The sequence below is a fragment of the Elephantulus edwardii genome, unplaced genomic scaffold (assembly GCF_000299155.1).
Source record: "Elephantulus edwardii isolate Elephantulus edwardi_28Jun2011 unplaced genomic scaffold, EleEdw1.0 scaffold00052, whole genome shotgun sequence".
Classification (NCBI taxonomy): Eukaryota; Metazoa; Chordata; class Mammalia; order Macroscelidea; family Macroscelididae; genus Elephantulus; species Elephantulus edwardii.
Window position 1 is genome coordinate 2,527,422 of NW_006399802.1, and position 11,558 is coordinate 2,538,979.

An 11,558-nucleotide genomic window follows, 5' to 3' on the forward strand; every position below is an offset into this window, starting at 1 on the left:
AACTGATAAAATCCTAATTTAGAAATAGCCAGAAAATGCATTATGCCGTATGGCCCATGAACTTATTAGCATCATCACATTACACAAATCGGATTCCTTTTTCTTACGTTCTGGTTCTATTGACTGCTGTTACTCCTGCTGGTTTGGGTCAGTAAACTGTTAAGTGAATGTGCTGGCAGATTCAGTAAATTTACTATCACAAAAAACCCAAAAAGGATATTTCTCTGCTCCATCCCCTCCCCTTCAGTTTAACCTTTCAGAAGCTGTAATTTGATCATTCATAGGAGTGGAGTTTTGCTCATCTAAAAACAGGTCAGTCAGCAGGTGTATACTCTTGATTTATATAGAACACATCTTCAGGATTACTGAAGTCCCCAGTCTTCATCAAATATTGAATGACTTCCATAATCTGTTATTTTAAAGGGACTTCTTAAGGGTAGGATTCAATGGAGTCCATAATGCCTGTGACCTCAGAACCACTGACCATCTGCAAAGTTTTCTCTATAAAGGCTTTGCAAAGAATGCCATGAAATAATTTCCTCCCCAGTTCAGTCTTTCCCTTTTTTTTTTTTCTATAATTATATTTTATTAATTTTCATAAACATTTACAGAGATTTTGGGCTTCCACTCATTCATTGTTGCACTAGTCTTTCCCTTTTTTATCCTTCAAAATCTCAAAAAAACCCCCAAAATTTCAACAGGTAGGTTTCTGCTTGACGCTCAGTAAATTATTATAGCAAAGAAGGATTGGAACAGGCTTGCTTGCATTCAGAGATGCAGATCATTGTGTTATTTATATAAGAACAAGTGTGATATAGCAAAAATACTCTTATCAGTAGTTTGGGGATTAAATGGCCTTTAGGCTGTCCAGTTCTCCTACTCTTTACCAACTTTTTGGATAGCATGTTAGAATAAACTACCTTTCTTGACTTTAAAAAAAAATCCTACAACAATAAATTATACAATTACTGACTGAATTTTTATAGCAGACATTAACAAATTTACACGTTGCATGAAGTGGATAAAATATAAGTCATATATAGTCAAAGAATTCCAATTTATAAAAACATAATACACATATATCAAGATGTAGACAAGTTAAACTGTGCTTCAGTTTCTTTAATTATAAGGCTGCCTCTGTAGAGATATGAAGTAAGTTAATCCAAAGCACTTAGAGCAGTATTTTGTAAATATACTTTTTGTAAAAAAGAATTTTGTAAACAGTTAAGTTTACTTTGTAAACTTTATTTTGTAAATATACTTTTTGTAAAAAAAAATTTTGTATGTAAACAGTTTTCTAAATACTGCATATAGTTAATATGCGATAGATGATAAATACCACCTGCATACAGACATTAGAGTTTTTATTTTCTTATTCGTTAGTAGATTCTGAGGGATCTCTGGTAGTGTAATGAGTCGCACTGCTGACCCAAAAGATATGTGTCTTGTGAATCTTCCAAGAGAAAAGCTGAGCAATCCACCATGCGAAGTAGAACCTCTGAAACCCACTGGAGGGTCAGGTGCGAGTCAGTTCCAACTCGACAACAGGGAGGTTCATTTATACGCTAAGGTTTCTTTGGTAAACATGTTTACTATCAAAATGAGAAAAGTTGATTTAACACAGACTCCAGTTTATGATCAAACCTGTACTCTAGCAAAACCAACAGTGTTAGCCCCTAGTAAGTCATGATATATATCTTTATTATAAATTCATTGTAAAGAACAAAAAAAAGAAGCATAATTTTGTTTTTTTTTCCTCAGCATATGTGACAATTAGTAACGCTTTATAAAAAATATTTTCCTTTAGAATTCCAGTAAGAGAATATGTACAATCATGTTGCTTTTTGAATATGTGATGGGGAAGGGTTCACGTAAAAAAAGTTTTTTTCAGGATATCCAGTCTCTTGGCTCTTTTGGTCCACGTTAAAACCCACATCTGTTAGCCATCTGCCAGTCTAGAGAAAATCTGTTTTCTCTGATCTGTTGTCATGTGTTCACAGGCTTCTAAAACATTTGCCAGAATTAAAGTCTGCTGAATTGTTTTTGCCTTTACCCATATTCTTCCATTCATTCCAAATACTATCTCCAGTGGATAAAGTTTTCCCACTTCCTGTATGATTTCACAGTCTGGAGCGAGAAGCCTGGTAAGGAAAAAAAAGAAATGAACTTTTAATAAAATGGTAGGGTTTCCTGATTATTAAAGGGAGACTACATTTAGCCAAAAAGAGACACAGAGAGGTCTGAATTCCAGTGGCTCTAGGAATGAAGCTTTTTATTATAGCACAACTTGGGCAAAAAGAGGTGTAAATACCTAAGAGACTCTGCCTTAGTGGAACTATTAAATCTACCAGCAAAGAATGGCAAGCTCCACCAGATGCAGGACCCTATCCATCTCCTTGCATTTGACCCCTACTATGAGAGAAATTCAGAGATTTTGTTCAATTTTTAATTATACCTATATTCAAATAATTTACAAATATAGAGGGTTGAGGAGGCCAGTTTTCACATTTAGGCTGATGCCTCTGAATTGTGGTGCTGGCAGATTACTGACTATACCATCGACTTCCAAAAGCAGCAACAAATTGCTCTTGGAAGATACGAAGCTCAGCTGCTTCTCTGAAGCAATGATGGTGAAACATCATCTTTCATATTTTGGGCATGTTAACAGGAGGGGCCAGCCCTGGAAGAAGACATCAAGCTTGGTAAATTAAAAAGGGTCTGGAAAAAGAGGAAACCTTCACTGACATGGACTAACGGTGGCTTCAACAATGGGCTTAAGCACAGCAATAACTGTGAGGAATGGGTTCTGCGCCTGTTGGGGTCAGTTTAAGCTTAGAGCCAACTTGATGATACCTAACAACACAGCAGTTAGAAGAGCAACAGGCATTCTGGGAGCGAAGGCAAAAATAGGGAAAGGGATGACTGAACCAACACCCACACTAAAACTACACAGCGAAGGACATTTAAATTTGATGTATATATCTTATTCAAATTAAAGGAGATGGACTAAATTCATGGCTTTAAAAACTGCTCAAACTGGATACTATTATCTCTGAGAAGAAAATCACTTTGCAAAGAATACAAATTCTAAAGACCAATCAGCTTTCTAAGAAGACAGAACAGTAAAGAGAGAAAGGTAAATCAACAGGCATTGAAACTTACTTTCTAATTAAGCCCAAAGTCACTTTAAAGAGCAGACCATCCTGTCCAATCACACCCATTCCGTTGGCTCGTCCACAGCTGTCAATACAGACCATCTCTGGTTCCATATCTTTATTAGCAACCACAAATTGCCCATAGATGAGATCTCCAACCTACAATGATTGAATAGGAGGGTAAAAACCACATCATTTCAAGAAAGCATTCCATACATCATGCGCATGATGTAATAAAATAATGTTATTCTCCCTAAAAAAAAATCAACAGGGAATACCATTGGTTCTTTCCCACAGGAAGGAATGCCACCATCTTGCGGTTCTGTGGCTAAGAAGCTAGTCGTTTGAAACGGAGTCTTGAAAAAAGGCAGAGTTAGCATGCACCTTTACAAAATGGGAAAATCTCAGAATGAAAGCCAGGTCAAAGACAGCACATGCCAATTACACTACTTGTTACATTAGCCACTAGCTTGCCATATTATGGCTATTTAGCTTTAAATTTAATTAATGAACTAGTCACACTTAGGTAGGCCTTAATATATGTGGCTACTGGCAACTATCTTGGTCAGTGCAGATAGTGGCATCATTAGACAGCACTGTCCAAGAGGATTCTAGAAGATTTACTGGCTAAAGGAAGAAACTTCAGCATGTTGTCATTGCTAAAGCAATGGTAAGGCACTGGTAATTCTCCATGTAGATTTACTTAAAAATCTCATAGAACCAAATTTCAAAATGAGGGGACTGAAGAAATAGAGTGAACTTACTCTATTTACTCAACAAAACATTGACTGAGAACTATAAGATAAGCAAAATATTTACCGTCCTTCAAAAGCATAGTGTGCTGGGGACATTTGAGATCTACCTAGTAAAAACTTTTTCACTCAAAGCTAATGCTGTAAATGCTAGAACAGAGTCAAAGACGGCAGATAACTTTATAGAGGTGCTAGTGGTTGGCCCAGGCTTCGAAAAAAGTATGTGTTCTACAGCATAATAGGAATGCAGGGAAGAGCAGGAGCAAAGGAGTAAGGACAAGAAATTATGGACTGAGTAGTGCTATAAAGAGTGCTTTGAAAAAAATAAATAAAATTTTTAAAAAAGTGCTTTAGAAGCCTATGAGTAAGGAATTATACTGCCAACATAAGGGCAGCTAGTTTGAATCTATTCCATAGAAGATGAGCAACCTCCCCCTGTGCAATTTACAATCTCCAAAATCCTGCTGAAGGGTCAGCTACGATTTACAACAGTGCTGTTATGTAGCATGGCATGTTCAAGCATGGCTGTATAAAAATTGTTAATTATGGATGAGGTAAGACCCCTGGAGCACCATGACAAAAAATTTAGGCTCTGAAGGTCCATGGGTGTTTTGAAAAAAGGTGCATGTGAGGATGTCAACTTTGAAAAGCCTGGAAACAGGCAAAAGTGTGGAGGTAGGAATGTTAGTGAGGTCACTGACCAAGTTCGAGTCAAGGGGTGGATGGGTGGATGTGTGGAAAATGAGATTTAAACAAAACAAATGAAAACACAGGAGAAGTGAATTAGAAGGGGCAATGACGACTCCACTTAAGGTCTGAGTGGACAATGAAGGGTATGGCTACATTGAGAAATGCCAATCCCAGGGCCTACAACCAAGATGGGTAGATGGGTGGTGTTTGTGTAACTGTCTCTCAGGCTATGGCTAACTTCCAGTTCTCATGATACTGGTGATAAAAGTTAACAACTACTCAAATCTGTAAATAAAAAACAGCCCAAGACCCAATATTGCAAATATAAAACATATATTCAAGAACCTAAAGAAATTCTTGGAGTCCAAGTGATTGATTATCCAGATGGTTAGGGACCATCCTATAGAATTGGGAAAAGTGGTCTTACTTTGGAAATGATTCAGTAGCCTTCTGGGTATTTTCATATTTTGTTGTTATTGTTGTTATGTGACATCGAGTCGCCTGCGACTCATAGCGACCCTATGTACAAGAGCTCTCTATACGCTCTTCTATCCTGTGCCAACCTAGCCATCTCAAACGCACTTATTCCCACCTCTCCAGTCACAGAATCGATCCATCTCATCAAAGGTCTTCCTCTCCTTCGCCGCCCCTCCACTCTGCCAAACTTGATGTCCCTCTCCAAGGACCAGTCCCTCCTTGCAATATGCTCAAAATATGTCAGACGAAGCTTCAGAATCCTTGATTCCAGGGAACATTCTGGCTTCACCCTCTCCAGGACAAACCTTGCCCCCATACTTTTGAAACCAAAGACTCCCACCATTACCTGCACATTTGGCCTGTTTCTTTTAGTTGCACCTTCAAATGCCAAGTAAGATAAAGAAGCTGGTTCGCTCCCACCAACATCAACTTTGAATATATCTCCAGTTTTAGCTGTCACTATGCCAATCACATGGTCTCCTTTCACTGGGACATACTTCAAAAGGAAACAGAATGAGAGAACATTCATAAATTACAAGCATTTCCAGCAGGTCTTTAGTGGTTACTCGATTACGTCTATCATTAAAAAAGATGTTTAGAAAATACTTGAAATGTAAGTTAAAACAAATTTACAACCACCTCATTATATGCCTCTTTCAGCCAATGAAAAAGAAGCTTAATAGCTGAGTCTTGCAGCTTCCAATAGTCTGTTAATTCCAACCAAAACCTCTTTGGCATCCTTACCAGAAACTGTCTGGCTTCAGCTTCCACACATCCTGTGGCAGAGTTCTTTAAATCCAAGGAAACCCATTCCACCGTTACAAACTCACTGTCAAGTTTATTCAGACTCAGTGCTACCCTCCACCGGGTTTCTGCCTATAAGGAAGTTCTTCAGCCCAGTTCTGTACTCTGGGCTCAAGAAGACAGGTCAGTCCCTTTCAGACCTTCATAGTGACCATATGTCACAGTCTTTATCATCTCTAAGGTTTCCATATGCCCTTCTCCCCTGCTCGCCTGTTTCAAGATACATTCCTATTGTTCAAGGTTGCTCAAAGGAGTGAGCTGGGCACAAACTCAATAAAGGAGACGCGAGGGACCCCACCCCGCCTCTTCCAGGCAGTCCCCCGGAGGAGGAATACCCCTCTGGCTGCCACATCGCCCCTCAAGTCCCAGCTCACCCGCTTCTGCTGCGAGTCCACCCAGTAGACGCCGCCACCGCCGCCGGGTTCCTTGTGCCGCAGGCGGCCGCACTTGGTAACCAGCAGCCGGTCGCCGCAGCGCCGCAACCCGGGGCCGCACACCACGCGCACCCGCGAGCGCGACCCGGGATTGAGGCTCAGCTGTCGCTCCCCGGCCCCGCCAGGCCCTTCCGCGTCCTCCTGCTCCGGCAGTAACAGCTCCTCACCCGGCAGCACCACCTGCCCTAGCACGGTGAGCGCCATCCGAGCCTTCACGGACACGGCGGCCAAAGCCACCGCTTCAGCCATCACGGCACCACCAACCAAGGACGGCACCGCCCACTTCCGGTTCTCTGTCCAATCGCCAGCCCGCCGGGGTTTCCGTTTCCGGTGCTGCCTCCCTCCCTATGGAACCAATGTCTGCGTGGGTCGCGGTGAATCCACAGATGTACCTCCAAATTGGTGGAGGTGATTGCTTCTCTGGTCGACAGCCTGTCTTACGGATCCGTATGAGAAACGCTGGCCTTGAGCAGACCTTAGAGCCTTTTGGTGTCTCGCTGTGGGATACCAGCTATTCATTCATTCCCTGCAGGAACCCTGGGAGCTGCAGAGAGAGGCTTCCAGAATTGTGCGTTGGGAGAGTTCTTTAAGCTAGCACTTTTTGAGTTGTTGACAGGAAGCCATTTCTTCACCTTGCGGAAATCACATAATGAAAAAAATCCAATTTAGTGGTTCTATCCATTTCTCTCAAACTAGTCTCTTCCTAGCTCATAATTCTTTATAGCCTAGAACTTGACATTAAATAAGTAACAGGTCTTTAAATGAGTAAATGTTAATGCTTTGGTGTGTATTCTTCTTTGTCTTCTTTCTTTGCAAACACGTGTATTCCACACACCTTTTCTTACCCTTGGGGAAGGAAAAGCAGTAACTACAGTAAAATCTCCACTGCTTTCTCTGGAGCACAGTTTGGTAGGCCAAGTGAGGAGCAGCTGAATTGCAGATCCCTCTGAAGCAGCCGTTTTCCAGTGTGAAGATGGAATTGCTATTAGAAATACAAACTAAATTGGCAGTTTGTTGTTCTAATTGGTACTGCACTTGTCTGTCAGTTTGCTGTACTGAGATAACTTGTGGGTTGCTATAATACTGAAAGCTGTGCCACTGGTGTTTCAAATGTCATAAGAGTCACCTATGGTGGACAGGTTTTAGTAGAGTTCCCAGATTAAGACAGACTAGAAAGCAGGATTGGCCATTCAGTTCTTAAATAACAGACCTCTGAAAATCCTATGAACACAGTGACTGTCACAATGGACGCTAGTGTGTCAGGAAGTGTGAAGATGGAAAAGGATAGGACGGTGTTCAGATCCACTGTTTATAGGGTTACTACGAGTCATTCTCAACTCGATGGCACCTAACAACAGTGCTTCAAAGCTATCCTGTCTTATGACTTGGCAACTCTTATTTGAAATAAATTTTCTTTATCAACTGCCACCTCCAATTAGTACTTGGTCAGACTGTCCAGCAATAGTGAGAATCCTTGGAATGGGGGAGGGAGGAGACACATCTCTGAGAGCATCTCAACGCATTACAACCATGGGAATCCCCCTGCAGTTCTGCTGTAGAAAAATGAGCAGTTCTAGCCTTAAAGATTTACAACTTGGTTGAAAACTATGTATAAGAACCCAGAAGTAAATTTATCCATTTAGAGACAACTGATTTTTACAAAGACATTTAATCTATTAAGTTAAGGAGAGACAACAGCCTCTTTAACAAATGGTGCTGGCAAAACTGGATGGGGAGGGGAAGTCATCATCTGACATACTTTGGACATGTTGCCAGTAGGGACCAGTCCTTGGAGGGGGACATCATGCTTGGAAGGGTAGAAGGACAGCACAAGGAGGAAGACCCTGGATGAAATGGATTGACCCAGTTACTGGGGTAATGAGGATAAGTGTGTCTGAGACAATGAAGTTGGCTTAAGATAGAGCAGGGTTCAGGGATGTTGTACAAAGGGTTTCTATGAATTGGAGTAGACTCGACAGCACATAACAACAACATACAAAAACTCAAAATGGATCAAAGACTTAACTATAAAACAAAACAATAAAGATTATTAAAAATAAGGACAAAAACTTTAAGGGCCATAGTTTTGGGGACATTAATCTTGGGAAGTTAGAGGGTCAGTGAAAAGAGAGGAAAACCTTCAGTGACTGCAGCAATAGTTCAAGTATGTCAGAGATGAGGATGGCATAGGCTAGGACAGGCTTCGGATCTTTTTTTCATAGGGTCTCTGAGTTGTAACCAACTTGATAGTGAATATGTGTGTGTGTGTGTACAACAATTAATGGCAAGGGAGCTCTGGTAGCTTAATCTGTAGGGAAGTGCACTGCTAACTCAAAGGTGACACTCCTCAGGCGTTCAAGTCCACTAGAGCCTCTGCAAGAGAAATAAAGGCAATGTCCTCCCATGTGATTTAGAGCCTCAGAACATCCACTGGCCCCAGCAACAGCAAAGTTCAACAGAACAGTAAACAACAAATGTTGACAAAGTTGTGGAGAGATTGGAACACATATTCACTGCTGGTGGGACTGTAAAATGATTCAACCACTATGGAAGGTAGTTTTGTGCTTTCTCAAAAATTTGGAAATAGAAATCCATAATTTATTATGATCTATTCAGTCAAATGCCTTTGCATAGTCAATAAAACGCAAACATCTTCCTGTTATTCTCTGCTTTCAGCTAAGATCCATCTGACATCAGCAATGATATGCCTAGTTTCCTGGCCTCTCCTGAATCCAGCCTGAATTTCTGGCAGTTCCCAGTAGATGAACTGTTCCAGCCACTTTCAATAACCTTCAGCAAGATTTTACTTGTATGTGATATTAATGATGTTGTTATTGTAAGGTAATAATATTGTTAATGATACACTTGATGACACTGGGGTTTCTGTTTCAGTTTCTGTTTCATCTGTGCATCTTCCTGAAGCACCCACTTCCAAAGTGAGTTCTTAGATTTGAAAATATTTAAGATGGATTATCTCACATGAGATTTTTCATGAGAGGCCAACAGAAACATAGCTTTTGCTTTGCAGTCTAGTTGGTGATTGGATTTTTATTTTTTAAAATTCATTGTTACACATTTTCTTCACCCCTCTCCCTCCTCTATCCCACTACACAGTGCACCTCTTGTTCCAGATTGTAGTCATAAGTATAATGCCTGATCATATATTCTTTTCAGTTCTTTTCCTCATCTGTTCCATTGCAGTGTTCATTATCAATATCCACTCTTTTCCTATTCTCTCCCCCCAAACCCCTCATGTCTGTCCTATTTTATAACAGGTATAATGCAGTCTTTGTCCTTTTGTGACTGAGATATTTCACTCAACATTTTGTCCTCTAGGATCCTCCATGTTGTGTAATGTTTTATGAGTTCATTGTTTTTTTCAACGCTGCATAATTCACAATGAGATCCACACAATTTTATTGTGTGAATGTACCATAGTTTTTCTATCCATTCATCTGTTGATGGGCACTAGGGTTGCTTCTAATCCTTGCTATTATGAATAATACAGCAATAAACATGGGTGTGCATACATCTATTTGAGTTGTGGTTCAAGCTTCTTTAGGGTATATTCCTAGTAGTAGAATTGCTGGGTCAAATGCGGTTTCCATTTCCAGCTTTTTGAGCAAATGCCAGACTGCCTTCCATAGTGGATGTAGCATTTTATCTTTTCACCAGCAGTGAATAAGAGTTCCAATCTCTCTACAACCTCGCCAGCATTTGTCATTTGCTGCCCTGTTTGTTGAACTTTGTTATTGTTGCTGGGTGTTGATGGTTTTTAAGAACTGTTCTCGGTCAACAATCCTGGCAGGAGCAGGAACGAAGTCATTCTCGATCCTGGAGAGTCAAAGGTCATCCCAGAATGACCCAGAGGTTGAGGCCAGACACAGAGGAAGGTCTGAAAATGTAAGAAAATTGGCCTCCAAGGGAGCTCTGGTGGCCTAGTGGCAGGGAGCTGCACTGTAATCCCAGACGTATATGGTTCAAATCCACCAGATGCTTTGCTGGAGGAGGGACCATCTCTTCACCACAGATCCGATTTGATGGTACAAATACACAAAATAATAAATAAAGAAAAAAAATTGGTCTCCACTTGTTTGAGCAGTTTTCCCACGTACTCTTCCTGGTGAGAGCAATACTTGGAGAGGCGTGTGTCTCATTCCAAGACCCTGAGGCTGCGTGGTGTGAGAGCCCCTCGAGGTTTGAAGGCCAGGCCGGGAGCGTCAGGTCATCGGGCGGGCGGGTCCACCGCGACACGCCCACAGGGGGCGCTCTAGCGGGCCTCGGTCCTCGAGGGGGCGCACCACTTGCGGGAAGGCCGCCTGGCCACTCCGCCGCGACCGCCATGTCCGTGCTGCGCAGGCTTGGCGGCCTATGGACGCCGGTGAATGACCGCTGGGGTCCCCAGAATGCAACAGTCCACCGGCATGCAGGTGGGAAATTGAGGCCACACGCAAATGCGTGGGACCAAGTTCGAACCGGCAGCCCCTGACCCCAGCGCCGCATGGGCCCCACCCTGGTGTCCCCAGCATCATGATGGCAGAGCTCTCATTCCGGGTATTGCCCCTTCTGGTTGTAAAAGGGGCAGTGGAGATTGGAGGAGGCAGAAGAAGCTTGTTGTCGGCCGAGGGCTGGAGGCTAGTCTGCATCCATGGCAGCGCGTGTACAGGCCGCACTCAGTCTCCTGCTTTGGGGGCGCTCGCATTGCTTTGGGGCGAGCTCCAGCTTTGAGGTGAACCTGACAGAGGGGGCCTTCTGGCACGCTTCCCCATGAGAGCCTATCCTCGGGGAGAATTGGCTCTGTGTGTGTGTGTGATTGCGTGTGTGTGTGATTGCCCGTGGTGGTGGTGTTGGGGGGGGGGCTGTGTGTGATTGCCCTCCTTCTCCAGAGGAGCAGCTGGTAGATTCTAACTGCACTCCTTTCAGGATTGCAGTGCAGCTTCTTGCCACTAGGCCACCAGAGCTCCCCAAACTGCTGCTTTTTTTTTTTTTTTAAATTTTATTTTGTGTGCGTGTACCTTCAAATCAGATCTGACTGGTACAGGAGGATATTGCGTCTCCTTCTCCGGCAGAGCATCTGGTGGATTCGAACCGTGTTCCTCTGGGATTGCAGTGCAGCTTCTTGCCACTAGGCCACCAGAGCTTCCCTCAAACTGCTGCTTTTAAGAAATCTCAGCCACTTTGAACATTGGAACAATGACTCTCGTGGTTGATTTTCTTTGTTGACTAGAGGGATTGGATGTCTGTCT

At 42.4% G+C, this 11,558-nt stretch overlaps 1 protein-coding gene across 1 annotated transcript; it reads right to left on the bottom strand.

The window, feature by feature from the left end:
- Window positions 1-1,939: 1,939 nt before the first annotated feature.
- EXOSC3 (exosome component 3) lies at window positions 1,940-6,561 on the bottom strand. Its single transcript, XM_006886957.1, has 4 exons — window positions 6,253-6,561; window positions 5,421-5,570; window positions 3,163-3,314; window positions 1,940-2,141 (listed from the first exon to the last, which is right to left on the bottom strand). Exons 1-4 carry the CDS (start codon window positions 6,559-6,561, stop codon window positions 1,940-1,942), a joined length of 813 nt encoding a protein of 270 aa, XP_006887019.1.
- Window positions 6,562-11,558: the final 4,997 nt, after the last annotated feature.